This window comes from Lynx canadensis, chromosome B4 (assembly GCF_007474595.2).
Source record: "Lynx canadensis isolate LIC74 chromosome B4, mLynCan4.pri.v2, whole genome shotgun sequence".
NCBI lineage: Eukaryota > Metazoa > Chordata > Mammalia > Carnivora > Felidae > Lynx > Lynx canadensis.
In genome coordinates, this window is record NC_044309.1 from 90,529,694 (window position 1) to 90,549,325 (window position 19,632).

Consider the following 19,632-nt stretch of genomic DNA (forward strand, 5'->3'; position numbering starts at 1 on the left):
ACAGATGATCCCACTAGGCTGCTTATCTTTCTGATGCTTCTTCATGTATATGTGTACATTATATGTGTACATTGTTACAACTTCTAAAACAGAAGTAGGTTTTCTTTTTCCCAGAGAAATCTTTCCCTGAAATCTTTCATTCATCCAGGTAAAAATATTTTTCACACAGTTCTGTTGTAAAAGTCCCTTCTAGTAAAAATGAGTAAATATATTTGCCCATAACATGACTGTTCTGTTTCTTCAGTTTTATAAATTACGCTTCATTTGGAGAAGATAATACTTGGCAAAATAATGAATGACATTGATGAATTGTTCATGGCATGTGTAAACTTAAGGTATTTTCACTTTCAACTCAGTATTTATTGAGTTTGCTACTACCCTATGTAAGCATGATTTTCAAAGTATATTTGTTTATCAGACATGTATTGTATTCTGAGAAGACATGTTTATTAGGATTTTGAAAAGCAATCTTTTTTCGAAAAAGTTCTATTGTTCGTAACATGTAAGATAAACATATCCTGCTAGACTGACCACAGTAGATATAAGAAGTCTCCTATGATTAATAAATTGGGTATTCTCGTGCAAACTGAGACTCATCCAAATGAAAAAGAGAAAACAAAACTGGTAAGCATATAAGAGGACAGAGCTCTAAAATTAGAGAAGATACAGTGGACGCTGGAATCCTGATGATGTTGTGTGTTTAAAATTTCTTGTTGCTTGGGTTTCTTTACTTACAAAGTTTGTGTTTGGACTCAGTAACTGGCCTTGGGGCATTTGAAAACAAAACTGCTTGTTGGGAAATTAGCAATGTGAAACTTGACAATGCACGCTGAACGTGGCAAGACCCAAGTGGACAACTCCTAAATTAGCCATCACTTTAATTTCAGGCCATAGTCAATATAAAATTGATTTGTATAATATGTAAAACAAACATTTATAAAGATACAATTTGTTATGCTTGGAACTTGTGGAAGAGACAATAATGATTCTTCAATCTGCTTCTATTCCATTATGACAAATTCCCATGGATGACCATCATGTAGCAATTGTAATCGTTGCTGAGAACTCCAATCTGAGTGCTCAAAATGTGTCCCGGAACCAGTTTCATATTGTTATCTTAATAAAAGAAATCAGAAGTTAATGTTTTCCTGAATAAATAATTTGTGTGTGTGTGTGTGTGTGTGTGTGTGCGCGCGCGCGTGTCTGTCCTGACCCTTTTATTTATGTTTTAGTGTGAGATGTAACTGTGGCCAGTTGTCTCTTAATTTTTGCTTCGTTTTCCTCTCATGTTTGTGCTGGATGGAAATACTTTCTTTGTATTTTCACATTTTGCATGTTTAGAGAAGAGAAAGGTATAATCTCCTGTATGTTTAGGGTTTTTGCTGTGGGTTTGTGATCATGAGAGAATACTGGAGGGGCTGTCACTCATTTTCCAGTGTTTAAGGTCATAAGTCAAGTTCATCTGTAAGCCTCAAGGCAATTCTCATTTGGGTACTTTCAAGAAAACACTTTCTTTTTCTGAGATTGAATTAAACTTTAATAGAAGGAAATTGCATATAAAAAGATCTCAGGTGAGAGACAGCCCCACTGCATAGTGTCATAGATTAGCTTGAACTTCCCTTTGACTTTAGGTATAATGACCAGAGCTAAAGAATGAGGCGCAGAATGAAAATATCATTCATCTAGGTAACGTATGTGTACTTCAAGTAATGTGTTCAGGTAAACATTTAATTGGTATCTTCCATTTGCTTGTACAAAAAAGGCCTGGAGTGGATTGGATACTGTGAAGGAAGATCTGTGCTTTTTTCAAATTGCATTCTTAGAAATGTGGCTGATTTTTCATAAATGATTACCAACACCAAGCACAGGTTTTGTGATGAGAGAATGTAGGTTTTATTCACCATTTCAGATGACTGTCAGAGCATAGATGCTGAGTGAGGACAAGATTTTTTTTCACAATATAATAGGCCCAACTGAAGAGAGTAATCAAAGGCGTCATTATAGGTAAGTCAGGGAAAGTGGGGTACTAGAAGTTGTCATACAATTCCAGCCTATGGTTTCTGTGTTACTAGTATGCCTTAGTTTGATTCCTCTGTGTTTGAATGGGCAGATAATTTCCATTCAGGAGATTCAGGGCCCTCTGTGAGTATACAAATGTATCCAGACAGGTGGAATCAAGTAAAACCTAATTGTTGTCTCCATTTTCTTGGTATTATATGCTCATTTATCTAAACAATCGACTCACTTTTTTTTCCACTTCACTTTGCACCAATAAATTCTATCTGGCAATGCCTTTGAGTCATCATAGATTATGATCCAAATATGGGAGATTCAGATACATTTGAATTCTCTTATGAAGTAACTTTATTTCAAGGGACCCATGGTTCTAATTTTCTGGAAGCTATCATTCTTTCTGAACTTTTTCATCAAGAGCTCTCCATTGCTTTGACTGACCCACAACCGTGGCTCATTTTTATCTCAAAGTCTCAACAAATCATTCTGCTAAGAAGATAGAGCATACCAGATTAGCATTCTGTTGTGTTTTCAGTTCTTTCTTGAGAATAGATGGAGCCTGTCAGGTAAATCATTCAAGCCCATCTTGTCTCGTTAGCTCACCACCTGCAGTTTTCAGAGCTCACCTTGGAACCGCATAGCTTGGCCCCAGGGTGGGACAATGAACCTCACGATCGTGGACTCTGGAAGTTTCAGTTATGAGTTTTTGTTCTTCTAATCAGGAGAAAAAGGCTGAAAACTGATTTTATTTTGGACTGTTGCTTTGTCCTCTCTTGTTTTAAGACACTGAACAATTTTGATCGGCATCTTCTGATTGACTTAGAGAGGAGTAGCAGCATCATTTTCTTTTCCCCAAGTTAATGTAGGGGGCAGTTTGCTCAGAAGGTAACCCCTGCGAACCCTTGTATCATTACTATTGATTTTTCCGATTACAAAAGAAGTAGAGCGATGGTTTAAAGGAGGAGACTCAACCTTTGGAAATAGCTTTTCCTGTCATTTTGGCCTTGGCTTTGATTTGGTGTTTGTATAGGTGAAGACAGGCATGTGTAAATAATGACATGAGAGTTGACAATAAGGGCTTCCTTGAGTAAAATGAGCATGAAAGCATGAACTACAATGGGTGACAGAACTTACTTATATTTCCTGCTGTAAAAAATGTAGTGAAGGCAAACTTGTAGCATCTTTGTAAGACTAAAGGTGGTTGCATTTAACATTTGGAAACCCATAGAATTGGATTATCAGAAAAGTAAAATGAGAACTACTCAATGCTTAGTCTGATTGACTGGTCCGGTTGATTTTCATGCCAGTGCACATTGATCTGCACTGTTTATATATTTCAAAGAACAACTGAACGAAATATAATGTGACTTTCTAGACATTGGATAGCTGGTTCCATATGTGCTTGATCTGCAGGTCTTTGTCTTAAAAGTGTATATATAAAGACCCGTGAAAACAAAACAAGGTACTATGCCCAAATATTTTCTTTGTTTTCCTTCTAATTTTATTTTACGCCCAAATATTTTTCTGGCCTTTTTTTAAAATCTGTGTGCAGAGGCACTGATTGATTTGGGGGGAGGGGGTTTGGACTTTCATGCCTTATCACAGAAGTATAAAATGTGATGAGAGTATTTAAAGTAACCAAAATTAATAGCTATCTAAATTTGACTGAGAAGTCAGAATTGGACAATTCTCTTGGTTCCCCATCTCAGCTCTTGTCTATGTATTTATAGGAAACTTGGAAATGTTTTACTTTTAATTACTCATTTGGTTTTCACCCTAGGAGTTTTTTGTTTTGTTTTGTTTTTATTTGCCCATGGTGATTTTATTTTATATGAAGTGTCTCCCAGAAGAACAGCCCTTTTATTGCCTTGAAATCAGATTGGGCCTCACTCGGTTCCACTACTTCTGAACATGGGCGGTTTGCTTAATCTTTCATTTTGTGAAACAGGGGAAGTCATAGCTGTCTTATTTGAGTAAGGTAATGTTCAGAAAATCACCCTGGAAACTTACAGAGTTTGGGAGGAATTCTCTTTAAGGGTAACACTTGAAAATATGGAGGGAGAGAAGAAACTACATTTGAGTCCCTACTAAATGTTGTAGCTGTTGTCAGGCACTTTGCGTAGATATTAGCTCCTTAAGCCTCTGACGTAGATCTTATGGCCTTCATTTCACAAATGAGAAAGCTCTGATTCCAAGATGTAATGTTCTATTCTAGTTCTAATGTTCAGTTCTAGAAAATGGTGGAACCTGGGCCTGAATTCAAGTCTCATTCGAAAGCTTATGATCTTTCCACTACTATGTGCTGTCAGATATTTTGGGAACTATTTGCTATAGGGTAGGCCATGTTATCTCCAGCAACTTGAAATGCAGGTTAGAAGCTAGGTTTCAAGAAACCCTTTGGAGATAGGCTCTCTCTTTGGAGACAAGCTTTTGTCTTTATAAGACAAGCTTATAAAGGGATTTGAAACGTGTGCCTACCGCAGCTGATATCCCCAAACTTCTGGCCCCCAAAACCCACAGGGCTGTGTCTTTGGAGATTAGAACACATCCACTCTTCTTCTCTGTTCAATGAAGGGGCTAGATGAAATGCCTTCTGAAGTTCCGACCAATCTGCAGAATTCTGATGGCAGGAGGGAAATAAGACACACATGTGACTGGAACACCAGGTTTTCTTTCCTTGTTCTTCTTCATTCAGTAAATACGTAGTGAGCACATCTTGTGCACCAGGCACTAATGCTAAGCACTCTTTCCGTGTTTAAGAGTTCTGTTTGTTAGGCGAATTTCCTTTTTTGATGACGATGATGATGATTTTAATGCGGAGTCCATGTTAGGGCCTGGAGTACCAGGCTTCTTAGGAAAAGAAAAAATTGTGTTTCCCACATAACATTCTTCCAACCTTCATGAACTTGCTTCTAAGCATATTATGTAAAGTTAAGTATACAGTTCTGCCTCCAAGCTTTTTTTTTTAAGCGAAAATATGAAAACAAGCAAGGAATAAGTAACACTTTTAACAAGTTATGATGTGGTAGTTGCAAATGTTAGTATGATCGTGTAGTCTGAAATCTCTGTTCTTACACATTCAGGATTCCCAGCCTCTCTCCCCAACCCCCCGCCCACCCCCCCCCCCCCCCACAAGTTGTAAATGCTTAGAACAAGTTACTGTCTCAATTATACATGGGTTTGTAGCATAGAACCAAATTCCACCCTGGTGAAAGGAAACCAAATATATACTCCCACAGTATTGGACAGGCTGACGTGTTAAAAACAAAACAAGCCCCTGGAAGGTTTTGTTGGTCTTCTATTGAAAAATAATATTCCGAAGGGCATTCAACACAGGAGAAAAGTTAAAGCCAGTGTTTTCCTACATGTAAAAATCCTGGATCTGTGCTGGTTTACAGACCAAAATCCTAACTTGTTTTGCAGCCTTTGTGAAGGTTGATCAGAATGATTAAATAGTGTGGGTCTTAAAGAACAATGGGAACCTCCCAGATCGACGCCACACAGCGCAGCTAATGTGTTTCTTCTAGATGTAGACTCAGAAGAGGGTTTCAGTTTACATGTAACACTGGCCTGAAGACCAAGGAGCAAGTCTGCTTTTAACAAGTCCAAGTGATAATTGTGATATTTTGCCCTTTAGCTAATGGTGCGAATTTTATTTTTGAATAGGCTTTTTGTAAATGAGATGCTCATTTTAAAGTCCTCTTACTTGCAGGGCTTTCTCTCTCTCTCTTTGAGAGATTTGCTTTCTGTGACTTGGAAATGCAATGAAACCCTTTGTGAAAACAACCTTCTCTTCAGCAGATTTTAGATACGCCTGGATCACATCGTGGCCCCTGAAACGTAACAACTGCACCGAGAAAGCCTGGTGTAGCCCTGTTAGCCTTTAAGGTCAATAGCCTCCTCCTCTTAACCCCACCTACCATCCCCATGCCCATGAAAAAGGATTTCTATCTTCCATATTTGTGTAATTGACTACTGGGTAAACTGTGCAGTCTCACAGTTGATCCCAAAGATTAAATCAGACACTGCTTCTGTATTAGGGAATTTTGTACTCGTATAACTCACTATGTACTAGCCAAAGGGTTTCTTAAAAGCTTCATTCTAAAGGTGACAGATGGGTGTAATGGAATATTTGCATTGACTGAACCTTCTTTGAGATTGGACTAACTTGAAGGAAAACTTTCCCTTGAAGAGTTCCATCTTGTTAGGCGTGAAAGAGCATTTATTGAGCACCTCATTTATGGTGGGCACTTCACTCCTCCCAGGAGGCATTATCTCCATTTCACACATGAAACCGAATTAAGGTTTTCAGGGACCTGCCCAAAGTCATAAAGCTAAATGGCAGAGCAGGGATTTGAATCTAAGCTTTCCCAAGTAGCGTCTGTGTTCCTCTTAAGACAACTCCCTCTCTCCCTAAGACAACACTCAGAAAGAGGGTGTGATTGACTGGGCACTCCTGGCTTTCATTTAAGTTAATTCATTGCCCTTACGACCAAAGGTAGGACAGTGACACTAACCTTTGACAATAAATGATTCCTTTGTGGAGTCATTCACAGGTAGTAAAACGATTGATTCACAGTGCCCAAACCTGATGGTTAGACTGAGCTCCTATAGCTACTAAGTTTCCTTCTGTTCGGGGAAATTAGCTGAGTCAGTGACAATTTTAGTTGATGAAAATATCTCCGTACGGTATAGAATGCCTATATGCTGGGGAGAGGTAATAGTTTTAGGAGGGGAGAACCCAGCCTTTAGAGATGAGCAGAACTGGGTTCAAATCCCAGGTGTGCTATTTATCAGTTTTGTGGGTTACCTTTCACAACTCTCTAAGACGTAGTTGCTCATCTGTAAAATAAGGGAAATAATAATACTTACCTTATAAGACTGTTATAAAGCTTAAAATAACACACATGAATGACTTAGCCCAGTGCCTAGGGTATTTTAAATGCTCAATAAATGTGAACTAACATTATGCTAATCATGCAGAATTTGGGTTAATGCCTAGGACCTGTTGGGTAGTAATGCCAGGTTAGGGGGATACCATTTGTGAGAAATCTTGTGGAGTATTTTGCCTGCCTGTCTGTCTGTCTGTCTGTCTGTCTATCTATCCTTCCATCCTCTATCTGCATCTATTTTTACAAGGCAGATGGAAGAGAGAAAGAGGAGAATCTCACTTGGCAGTGTAGACAGTTATAATGGAGCATTTTAGTATCATTGTACCAAGTAGCTACTGGCTGCTAACTCAGGTAACAAAAGTAGAATACAAAACAAGTTATCCTGGCTTAGGTTACCTGTATTTTTGTGCTTGTATAGCCTTGGGATGATTCTTATATATAGAACAAGATGCACTACGTTTTCTTTATCTTGAAAAGTATAAATATACGTTTATACAGAAGATGTAAATTGCGTATGGGTGTGGGTGCACAGGTGCATTTGTATGTATCTTTTGGTGTATTTGGGGATTGGAGTAGAGGTCAAAACCAGAGGGAAATTACTTTATAGATTACGATGAAATCTGATTCAAAAGGTGAAAACCACTGATACCAGAAAAATCTTCTATAAAGAAAAGAAATTAAAAAAAAAAAAAACCTTTTAGCTTTCTGGCACTCCCAGTTTCTATCTCAGAGACAAACATTGATGATTTCTGCCAGGTTTTTTTTTTTTTTTCTTTCTTTGCTTTAAATGAACTGATGGACAAGTGATTGTTTTTGGCAAGGAATAGGAAATTATGTAAAAGTAAGCAGATGTTTGGTGTTTTGAATTAGAAGCCTATGTATTCTTACTTTGGACTTACTTTTGATTGGTAAAGTAGAAATGCTTTCTTAGATGTAGGTAGAAATGCTTTGTAAAGTGTTATGCAACATATCAGTATTAATTTTTGTAACTTCACTTGTGACATGGAAAAAAATCATTTAAGAAACATTACCTTTCTAAAATACTCCTTTATATAATTATGGATGTGTGGGAGTATTTTTGTTGTTGTTGTGGATGGAAATAACAGCCAAATAGCTTTTTAGAAGTATTTTCATACATTAGAGAAGACATCACTCCAGGGGAATGTTTTAGGGTGAGAGTTGCATAGATAGATATCTCTTTACATCATGCAATGAAAAACCAGAAGAAGAATCTACTCAAACATGGACAAGAAGATGAGCCTTCATTCAGAGGGAGATTGTTAAAGCAATCTCAATGCCTCATCACAAACCAGAACATTCTCGCTTGGAATGTATCCCTTGGTGCAGCACTTATAAATCATGTCAGGTAGGAAACAATATGACTTCCTTTTTCATTTTGCAGAAAGCAGAAGCCACTGGAGAAAAACGGCCAAGAGGCAGACCCAGGAAATGGGTGAGTAACAAGATACAATTTCTGTGTGTGTGTGTGTGTGTGTGTGTGTGTGTGTGTGTGTTTTGTAAAGAAAACTTATTTTTTTAAGTGAAAATTACTTTTATTTTATCAATTACATGTATTTCTAACTTCTGGTTCGATGAATCTTTGAAAGGGTTAAGGCAGGCGACAAATTATCACTGCTCTTTACCAGGAGGCTCCAGGAGTTTACTCAGAACGCTTTTCTTTCCTGGGAGTGACTCCTCTTTCTATCTCTTATCAACATGAAAAGAGTCTCCACTCTTCCTTCAAAGGGAGTAACAAACAATGAGTTGACTTGTTCTGGTGGGTTGAGTAACTAAGGTTAAAGGGTATTATGAAACCTTGGAAGTTGATTACAAATGGTGATAAAATTCAGATGAAATGTGTATGAGATAACTTTTTAACGTTTTCTTTTTTTTTCTTCTTTTTTTTTTTTAATTTCCTCCATGGCTTTGCTCTGGACACATCTCATTTTCTAGGTGGTTTGTGTTTTCCTTTTTACATTGGCGTTTTAGGAAACCAGGTTTAAGTTTCCAGATTGTTGTTTTTTTTTTTTTCTTCCCTTAGTGGTCCTTCTTACATACTAACATTTGTGACAGTGGCCTCTGTGCAAGCTCTTGATCCTGCAGGAACACCGATCCTGTATCTTTTTGAGACCAGAAGTTCAGCGATAGCTGAAGAGCTTCGCTAATTTTACCACTTAAACCTTGTTCCCTTTGCTGCTGCGCTACCCATGTTCTTCTGGTCTGTCTTCCCATTGACAGCGGAGAAAAGTCTTAAACATGAGTAAAACCATTTCTCAAGAAAGATAAAGGCGTCCCCCATACGAGGAATCATCTGTGATGGGATCTTTGACTTTCTTTTTCTCCCTTCCCTGGTTTAGTCTTCATGCTTCATCGTTTTAAAAAGTGTCTTCGCTTCTATGCCGGAGTATATTTTCCTGGTGGTATGCCATTCCTTTCTCCTCTTGAGTTCTACATCACTTTCTATTTATACTGTGGTATTGCCTTTCATTTAATTTATTCGTCTTGTATTTTTTTTCCTCTGCTCAACATGTGTTGGGATTAGATTTCTTAGCACAAGGAAATGGGGATGATCGTTAGATTAAAAACATCTCAGTGTCGCAGTATAACCTTAAAGTAAAGCATTGCATTCAACCTTCTGGTCAATAAATGAATGATCTCCAAACCAACCCACCGGGTGGTAATCATCTGGGCTGTTTGATATCTTCGGTGTTAGGGAACTCACTACCTCTTAAGCCTGCCTCTTCCTTCTTGGAAAGCTCTGAACATTAGAAAATTCTTCTATCTGACTCCCTCTAGCTTCCGCTCACTGTCCTTGGTCCTCCTTCCAAGGATAGATATCTAGTAATTGTTTTCACTTTTATTCATGATAGTCCTTCACGTATTTGAAGACGATTAATGCATATTCTTTGTTGTCTTTTCTAGTCTGAATATCTTCAGTCCTTTTGGTTTTTTTCCCCATAAAGGAACATTCTTGTTTTTCTCTTCTTAGTATGTTTGTTTATTAACCTTTTGAAATAGGTCACCCAGAGCTAAGTATCATGTTCCAAGTGTGGGCTCCACAACCGGTGGGTTTATCACCTTTCTTGCTGTACGTGTGGTTCCAGTTATCTGTTACTGACTAATTAGTCAACCATCCCCCAACTTAATAATTTTTTTTTAAAGCCACTTTATCATGCTCATGGATTCTTTGGGTCAGGAATATGGGCAGGGCACAGCAGAAAGTCTTGTCTCTGCTTTAGGATGTCTGGGGCCCCAACTGGGAAGGCTCAAACTGCTGGGGTTGACTCAGGCACTTGGAGTCTAGATTCTGGAGTCTTCTTTACTCACATCTTGCTTTTGCAAATGGGCTTGAAGTCTGGGTGCATCAGGAGCACCCACACACCTGGCTTTTCCAGCTTGGTGGCCTCAGGGTAGATATTCAGCCTTCTGACATACACTCATGGCTCCTAGACAAATGAGGAGAAAGCTGCTTAGTCTCAGAAGTCAAAAAGTGTTGCTTCCATTGACACGCCAGTGAGCACGCGGTTGGCTAAGTTGGTACTGGCATACATATTGAATATAGGTCTGCCAGTTTCTAAGCATCAGAACTTTGAGACGGCATCCCCCTGAGCTAATCAATAAGAAAGACCCATACAAACTTTCTAAAATGCAACATAATAGAAAACGTAAGTTCTTTAAAGTCAGGAGATTAAGGTCGCTAAAGTGAGGTAAGTTGTAAGCAACTACAATGACAGTTAATGAGCACAGAAGCTTCCATCAAGTGTGACTTCTTTTTGGTCTCTCATCTCTCCTGAGCTATAATTGACATATAAAATTATGTTAACTTCAGGGAACCAAAGTGATGATTTGTTACTTACGTATTATAGAATGACTGCTGTAGTAACATGTGTGAAGTCCTCCACCCCCCTCACATAATTACCTTTTTTTTTGGTTTGTTTTTGTGGTAAGAACAATTAAGATCCAACCTCTTAACAACTTTCAAGCATATAACACGGTGTTGTTGACTATAATCACTTGCTAGATCCCCAGAATTGGCCACTGAAAGTTTGTGTCCTTTGACTAATGTTTCCTCCTTTCCCCCATCCTCCACTCCTGGCAACAACCATTCCACTCTCATTCCTATAAGTTTAGGTTTTTAGATTCCACATGTAAGAGGTCTTTTTCAGTATCTGTCTGTTTCTGTCTGACTTACTTCACTTAGCCTAATGCCTTCAAGATCCATCCATGCAAATGGCAACATTTCCTTCTTTCTCAGGGTTGAACAATATTCTGTCCCATATATTCTGTGTGTGTGTGTGTGTGTGTGTGTGTGTGTGTGTGTATACACTCGCGACATCTGCTTAAACATTCATCTGTAGATGGACACTTAGATTGTTTCCATATCTTGCCTCTTAAATGGTCTTCCTACCTTTTATCTGTTCTACCTTTGGGGTATCCTGTAGTGTTCACCAACAACATCTGTAGGTTATAGTCACGTCACCGCTCTTCTCAGAAGCTTTCTCTAGTTGCACAGATGACCACTGAGTTGATCACAAAATGCCCTAGCACTTTAAGGCCCCACCCCTTCCCCAGTTTATACCCACCTATTTTTATGGCTTTATTTCCCACCACTCATCTTTACACAGCCAGTGGTTCAGCCAAGGACCTACGTGGTTTTTTTTTTTTTTCTCAGTGGATTCTTCCTTATTTGAGGGATATATGGATTCCAGCCGTCTGATCTTTATGTTGGGTAAGAACCCCATGTGAGGCATCCACCGTAGAAACCCCTGCTTTCTGGGTCATCCTCATTGACTGTCATGATTTCTAATTTTTCATTGGCTGTGAGAATGAAAAATGTCATGTGGTGAATTGTTACTAGTCCCTGATTTGGTTCCCAGAGAAGAGTTGTTCTACTTAGAAGAGGAAATAAAAGGAAATTGTGTATTTTTTCTAGACAGTGTGTTTCCTCTTTGCTTGTACACTGTTGGGGGCGGGGGGAGTATGCAGCCAGTCACAGCAAGGCATTAATTTCAGTGCCATTCTTTGCTGGAAAGCTTGTACTGAAGAGATAAATTATTGCATTTTCCATAGGAAATGGGCTTGTCCTTTATAGTTAGTTCAGTTCTTTCCAACAGTGTCGTTTACCAATTTCCTTGTATTAGAGACATAATTTTGACTGGATTTACTAGGTACGTGGCCTAAAAGCCAAATTGCTACCCTTTTATTCTTCTGAGTTGTTAAATTTTGTTTTAAAGTTCTTTCACTTTTAAAAAGATATCTTATAAATCTGACAGCGTCATGTGAGAGACCTGGAAAAAAATATCTACGGTGTGACTTTCTCATCTGATGTGATTGGAATCAGCAGCTCGTAGGTTGCTCAAGAGTTGACTAACCAAAAGCACACTAAACCAAAGTCGACTAACCAAAAGTAGATGGAGGGGAGAAACTTGTGTCGGTCTTGTTTTGGTGCGAGATGGACCATTGGCTAATCCAGTGAGTATATTAGCTGAATTTTGATTAAGGGCCCTTCTATTATTTCCTTTATTCTCCTTTGTTCCCTCCATCCCCGGAGTTTGAATTAGATTTCGGGTCTGCTATTTTGATGAACTAATCTGGACTTCCCCCTTTTTTTTTTCTTTTTTTTTTTTTTTTTTTTTTTTTTTTTTTTTTTTTTTTTTTGATATGGAGGAGGTGAGAGGTTAAGGAAGGGGAGAGAAGTGGGACCAAAATGTTCTCCTGGTCTTTAATAGTTGGGAGCTCAAGATCTGGATTCAGGTGGCTTGGATTCCAGTTTCGGCCCATCACTTGCTTAACTGTGGATTCTTGAGCAAATTACATGACCTTTTAAAGACCTAGTTTCCTTATCTCTAGAAAGGTGGGGAGAGCGGCACGTTTCTCACAGAGTTGTTAGATACATATATTTCTCATATGTAGAGTTGTCGCAAGGATTAAATACGATCATGCATGCAAAGGGCTTAATAAAAGGCGTAGCACGTGCAAGTGCTCAATAAATATTAGGCACTGTGATGAGTTCCGCTGGGTATTTTCATATAGATACCGCCGACAGCCTAGACCCTACTTAACAGCCACCGATAGTTACACACATAGAGTGAGGTGGCAGTCACGTATCCAACCCACCAAGGACCCTTGATGGTATCATCCTGTCTTTAATGTATCTGTGCTGAACATCATCAAGCTTAGGAACTGCTTACAAATAATACTAAAGCACTTTTTAAAATTATTTATTTATTTTAGTGTTTATTTTTGAAGAGAGAGAGACAGAGAGTGAGCAGGGGAGGGGCAGAGAGAGAGGGAGACGGAGAATCTGAAGCAGTCTCCAGGCTCTGAGCTGTCAGCACAGAGCCCAACAGGGGGCTTGAATTCATGAACCACGAGATCATGACCTGAGCTTAACGGACTAAGCCACCCAGATGCCCCAAAAGTAATTTTTAAAAAAATGTTTATTTTTTTTTTTTTTGAGGGCGAGACAGAGACAGAGAGAGTGAGCGACTGTCGGGAGGGGCAGAGGGAGAGGGGTACAGAGGATCTGAAGCAGGTTCCGTGCGGACAGCAGAGAGCCTGAGGTGGGGCTTGAACTCTCAAACTGGAAGATTGTGACCTGAGCTGAGGTCGGACGCTTAACCAACTGAGCCACCCAGGCGCCCCCATATGAAAGTACATTTTAAATCTATTTCCAGTTAAGGGGGAGATTTTATATAGCAGCTTATAAATCTTTCTTCCAATTGTGGAGGTTTGGTGTCATGTGTTGTTCATCAGTTTGAAAGTATTATTCCTTCTGTTTGTCTCCATACGCACATGCAGAGATGTGCTGGTTTCTTGGAACCTCCATAGAATTCCATTAGTCAGTCCTTATGCCAGTTGAAACTAGGCATTTAATAATTGCCTTTCTCAGTTTTTGCCGATGAAGGGAACTCATCACATAACAGAGTTGGTGATGGGAAATACTTGGAAAAAATTTCAGAGGATGGACTGAAAGCTCAAGAAGATGTGAACCTGGTGGATGAAAGGCTCCATCCAGATGTTGCTTAAAGAAGCAACTAGTACTTCCGGAAGAACAGAAAAGCAAGGATGAAATAATAAAGAATAAAGCACTGGGAACAAAGATGCTTGGAGGTGTTTTGTTTTCAGAATATCTTTATGAGAAAGGAAATTAATAACAGAAGGGAAGTATACCCCCAATATGAATTAATGGTTTGTAAAGAGAAAAAAATCCTCTGGAGATACTGAGATTGACCTAAAAATTGAACCGAGGACTAGCTGCTGAAGCTTAATTTTGAATGGTCGCTAGGAAGTTAATAACAAACCCCAGCTGTTTCGGGGGTTGCTCGTTCTCTTTATTTGGTAACAGGGTGTGTGCAGTACGTTTGAAACCTATGCATTTCCGGGACGCCTGGGTGGCTCATTCGGTTAAGTGTGGGACTCTTTCTTAATTTGGGCTCAGGTCATGCTCCCATGGTTGTGAGATTGAGCCCCTCGTCAGGCTCTGCCTTGAGCGTGTAACCTGCTTAAGATTCTCTCTCCCTCTCTCTCTGCCCCTTTCCCTGCTCACGCACACTCTCTTCCTAAAGCAAAAAAATATATAAACTAAAATAAAAATATGCATTTCTGTTCTGTCTCTTCTGAGGGGGCAGTTGTCTTTTGTTAAAGAGCTTGTGATGCCCAGGAAAGTGATGTCATTTCAGCTGTCAGTCAAATGTGGGGATTTTAGATAGGCAACGGAGTTTTTTGTTCTTTCAAGTCTGAAGAAATCTAGAAACTTAAGTGATTATTTGAAGATCCAGAACAGGAAATTAAATCGGAATAAAGCCCGTTACAAACTAGACTGATTAAAACTCTTCGGATTTCTTCTAAAGATCCCAAGCATTAATGCATTGAGGAACCTGGAAATCTGATGTTGAAGTTCAAACATTAGGTTTTCATTTCCATTACTTTTTCCCTCCAGATGTTTGTTACTTTTTTTTTTTTTTTTAGCTTTTAGCCATTTGTAATTTAACACTTGCTTTGTTTAAACTGAAGTAGAACTTTGATGTTTAGAAAGGAATATCCAATAATGCATATTGCAGATAATTGTAACTTTTTATGGGAGTCAGAGGGAAAGAAATGACTTTGATATAACATCAAGAACTGCTAATGGAGTGTGTGAAGGCAAAACCATTTTCCCTTAGAGACTTTTTGTTATAACATGCGTTAAAAAATGGAGATGTTCCCTCTAAACCAAACATGGTTCTTTGATATATGTTCAGTAATTTAAATATTAATCTTCCAATGCATATAATGTGTTTAAAATTAATAAGCAGTGTTTGCTGAAATGATCTCCTTTGCAATGTTTTCTGATAAACATGGAATACTTTGCAAACTCTCATGGAACTCTTGGGTGGGGGGGCGCGAGAAGTGGCTTAACTTTATTATTATTTTTTTTAACTTTATTTGGTTTTTTAATAGCTGACTGCGAAACTCACTAACATAACTATTTAAAGTTGCAAGGTTAAATATGAAAATACTAAGAAATAAATCATACTCTGAAGGCAAGAATTAGATTTGTTCATTCATAGCTTGATTCAAGATCAAACTCCTTTCTTACTTGTCGGAATGTTGAAATGCTGGTCTTAATTGTTCCGCTAAATGAGTCCTTAAAAACGAGGCTGATAACCTGCCCTGTTTTGTCATCTGCATGGCCAACTGCTTACCAGATCCTGACTGTTCAGGACTATACAACCATTGACTTCAGGGTCTGCCACCCAGGTATTACTGCCACAATATCACAATAACCATGGGACCTTATCAAACTATCATCAAGGGAGGACATATTTTTGTCCCATTTGTGATTGAGTGGCAAATTATAGACAGGAGCTAGTTCAGATAAATGTTCTATTTCCCTGCACAAAATTAGCAGCTCAAGAAGCCCTGTCTAAGACAATTCTACTCTAATTAAATGTCAGGTATTATGGAATTCAAGATGATATGAAATTATATGACGGTAAAGGTATTTAAGACTTTATCCATACCGCCATGCACATAGTTAGCTGTGCTTTCCCAAAATTGAGTATTTATGGATGGGAGTAAATTTTTCTAAAATATTAGAAGTTCTCATGATGTATATAAATAAGTTTATATACATTCTCATGATGTATATAAATGTATATAAATAAATGCCACATCCCTCTATCCATACACACACACACACACACACACACACATATTTTTTACTAGGCAACATAGGTAAAACTACTCCATATTTCAAGATAATATTTCTGTTCTTTTTTTATTTAAAAAAATTTTTTTAACATTTTATTTATTTTTGAGAGACCGAGAGAGACAGAGTGTGAGTGGGGGAGGGGCAGAGAGAGAGAGACACAGAATCTGAGGCAGGCTCCAGGCTCTGAGCTGTCAGCACACAGCCTGACAGGGGGCTTGAACTCATAACTGAGAGATCGTGACCTGAGCCGAAGTCTGACGCTTAACCGACTGAGCCACCCACACGCCCTTGTTCTGTTTCTAAGGGTGGAATCTGTTTTTACTTTAAGATTCTTTTTTTAATCCAGGAATTCCTTATTCTAAACTCTTCAATACCTGACACAAATATTTAACCATTTTTGGCAAAATTTCAATCTGATGGGACTTAATCAAGCCTACTCTGTCTACATTGGAAATAAGGACTTCTGTGTTTTAAGGAGCTGAATACCTTTGGGCAGGTTGTTTAATTTACCCATGCTTTTTCTCTTGTTTAAGTACCTCACAGGAACATTCTATCTGTAACTAATGGCTTTCAAGCATTTTGGGTTGTAAAACACAAGAACCTTTATTGAGACAGCCAGCTCAGTTACCCAGGGACTGATTATTGAGTTTGTAGATGATCCAGCCTCCTCCTGTCCCCTCCTTTGCTTTGTTTTCCCTGCTCCCCCTGCTGCCTGCCCTTTGGCCATTTCACTACTCATTAGCACCTCCACCAGATGGGGGGCAGGGCCAGGAACAGGGGGTCAACTCTGGTAAAAGAGTTGGTGGGAAAGAGGCGGGGAGTCATGGCAGACATAAGGTTTTCTGATTTGACGGATCCAGGCTACCCCATACTCTATCCTCAGGGGTAATCCAATGCAGCAGTTACAGTGAAATTTGTTTTTTCACTCAGTGTTTATTCATTTTTTTAATAAATGTGACTTTAGAAGTAAGATAAGATGTCTTTTTAAGGATGCTGTAGGAAGCAAAAGTCTCTGTTTTTCTGTTTCCTCAGTCTTGATGAGCGGCTGCAAAGCAGGCTTGGGTTGGCAGGCCTTTGCCCCCTATTCGAATCTAGAAAAAAACGCATTAAATCTACTCTTACGTTAGACTCGGGTTGTGGAATAATAGTTCTTCAAGTTCAGGTAGAGGGAGATGGCTTTATGAAGCTTAAAGAGTCCTGTTTGGGTGTGAATAGATCATGTAGCTAAGCCTAGATGTATGGCCAAGGGAAGCCTTGTGATGGTCTCAACGCATTAACTCAGAAGGCGCACTTTGAGTGTCTCTCTGAACGCGGTATCACGCAGAAGGCTGAGCGTGTAAGGTAGACAATGCAGGCATGCAAGAAACTGCTCGGACACTGTTTTCTTCACTTGTTTGTTTGCTTCTCTCTTGTTTGGCTGGACCATAAACCCTAGGGTTCCAATGGCAAGACCCTTTGCTTTTGTAACTTTCCATTTGTCGAAGCATTTTGCTAGAGTCTTCTGACAGTCCTGTGGATCAAGCCCTGTGGTAGGTAGGTCCTGGGGCGGTTACTGAGGTCAGCAGCACAGATGGGGGCTGCCTTTGGGGCACTTACAGTTTGGGGAACCAAACAGGAAAATCTGATGCTGGCCCATTAGATTACTACCCTGGGCTTTGGGTGCTGAGAGGCTAAATTAAATTCCAGTTTTCAAGTGTTGTGAGCTCTTTAGAATTCAACAGTCCTTCCACAGAAATGATTGTGTTGCTTTCCGATCCCAAGAGCACTCCATAGCATTCTTTGAATATAGCTATATATATAATCTATGAATTAATTGTACTAGGGGGCCTGGGGTTACATTTTCTCTTTATCACCACGGCAGATATCCAGGCTTACATCAAATGTATGCATACCTATTTGATTAATCAAAGTAGTGAGTCATTTTATCTCATTAGTGTAGGTTTAAAAAGATAGGTACTAAATTGTCAGATATAGGCTCCAGGAAGGAGGGGAAATGGAATCAGAAAGAAAGAGCAGAAGGATCAGATAGTTCTGTCGGGCCACTGCTTCAGCATACGTTGCTCTAATTTTTTGTCTTTGTTCATGCTGGTAATTTATGTTTACCAGATAACTTTAAAGTCACTTGGTGTCAAAGCGATTAATTTATACTCTAAGATTTCTGGGTACTGCTACCCTTTGTATTTAAAAATGAGTGCTTCGGGGCGCCTGGGTGGCGCAGCCGGTTAAGCATCCGACTTCAGCCAGGTCACGATCTCGCGGTCCGTGAGTTCGAGCCCCGCGTCAGGCTCTGGGCTGATGGCTCAGAGCCTGGAGCCTGTTTCTGATTCTGTGTCTCCCTCTCTCTCTGCCCCTCGCCCGTTCATGCTCTGTCTCTCTCTGTCCCAAAAATAAATAAACATTGAAAAAAAAAATTTAAAATAAATAAATAAATAAATAAATAAATAAATAAATAAAAATGAGCGCTTGAAAGTAGAAAGCTTATGTGTATCCTTTCACTCTTAGCACTAGGACCTAGGAGGAAATTCCGTAAAGCGATTAAGAGCTCAGACCGCCTGCGCCTGCGCTCAGTTATCAGCTTATCAAGGCAAGTGGCTCATTGTCACCAGCTCAGTCTTCTTGTGTGTAAAATAAAGGGTCGTAAGAGTTTCCATTTCGTAGGATGATTTTGTAAGAATTATGTGAGAAGCCATCCAAAAACTGTATTCAGTCTGTGGCAGGTGTTCCCATAGAGTTGTGACGTTAGTACGGTTGCAGGCCCGCGGCAGGACTTCATAAATGTTTGCTGAATAGAATGACAGTGTTTCTTACTGTGCATAAAACATAGTCTTTGCATTTTTGATTTCCAGTAGGAATGAGGATTTGAATTGCATTCTGTGGCTTATTTTTTTTTCTTTTAATCTGATGATGTGTATTTTCAAAGAGGCTATCAAGGGGTTAAAAATAAAAACTATCGGCATCAAAAGCAGTGTTTGTAATAATTTCAAATTCCAGCTTATGCCCTTCCCCTGAAGAAGTAAGCTGTGAGCTGCTATCACCCAGGCTCGATACAGACTCCGGATGCCTTGCCCTATATTAATGTTTCCATTCCCTCACTCCTGGAAATAGCGTTGTGCTTTCCAAAATAGACTCTAGTGCTGTACCTTCAAAGAATTTTCGTCACAGCTTTGGATCATCAGAAAAACAGAAGAAAGCTTTGTTGGCAAAACCTCACAGACTAATTTTCTCAGGTAGTTTCTAATTTTTTCTACAGAAACTTCTTTTAATTGCCTGTTTCCCATTTCCTTTGCTCCCAATTTTTAGTGTTAACATGGAAATAAACAAAAGGGGGAAATCGGTTAATAACTATTTGTCTCTTTGACTTCTTTCAGGGGCATTCTGAAGCACTTAAAAGGACGCACAAAGCAGTGGGGTTTACAATTAAGGGTTCATTGGGGGGGCGGGGGGGGGCGGCGAGTGGAAATCTAATACCCTAGGTTTTACATCACTAAAGGGGTAAGGACTTCACAGTCAGAATAACAAAGGTAGCAATGT

General features: G+C 39.2%; 1 protein-coding gene across 1 annotated transcript in view; it reads left to right on the plus strand.

Annotated features, from left to right (window-relative positions):
- The window catches only part of HMGA2 (high mobility group AT-hook 2), a 110,764-nt gene that overhangs the window by 5,594 nt on the left and 85,538 nt on the right, over nt 1–19,632 (plus strand). Inside the window, exon 3 of the mRNA XM_032594009.1 lies at nt 8,308–8,358. Within this exon, the coding sequence (XP_032449900.1) occupies nt 8,308–8,358 (51 nt within the window). The remainder of the gene's footprint in view (nt 1–8,307; nt 8,359–19,632) is intronic.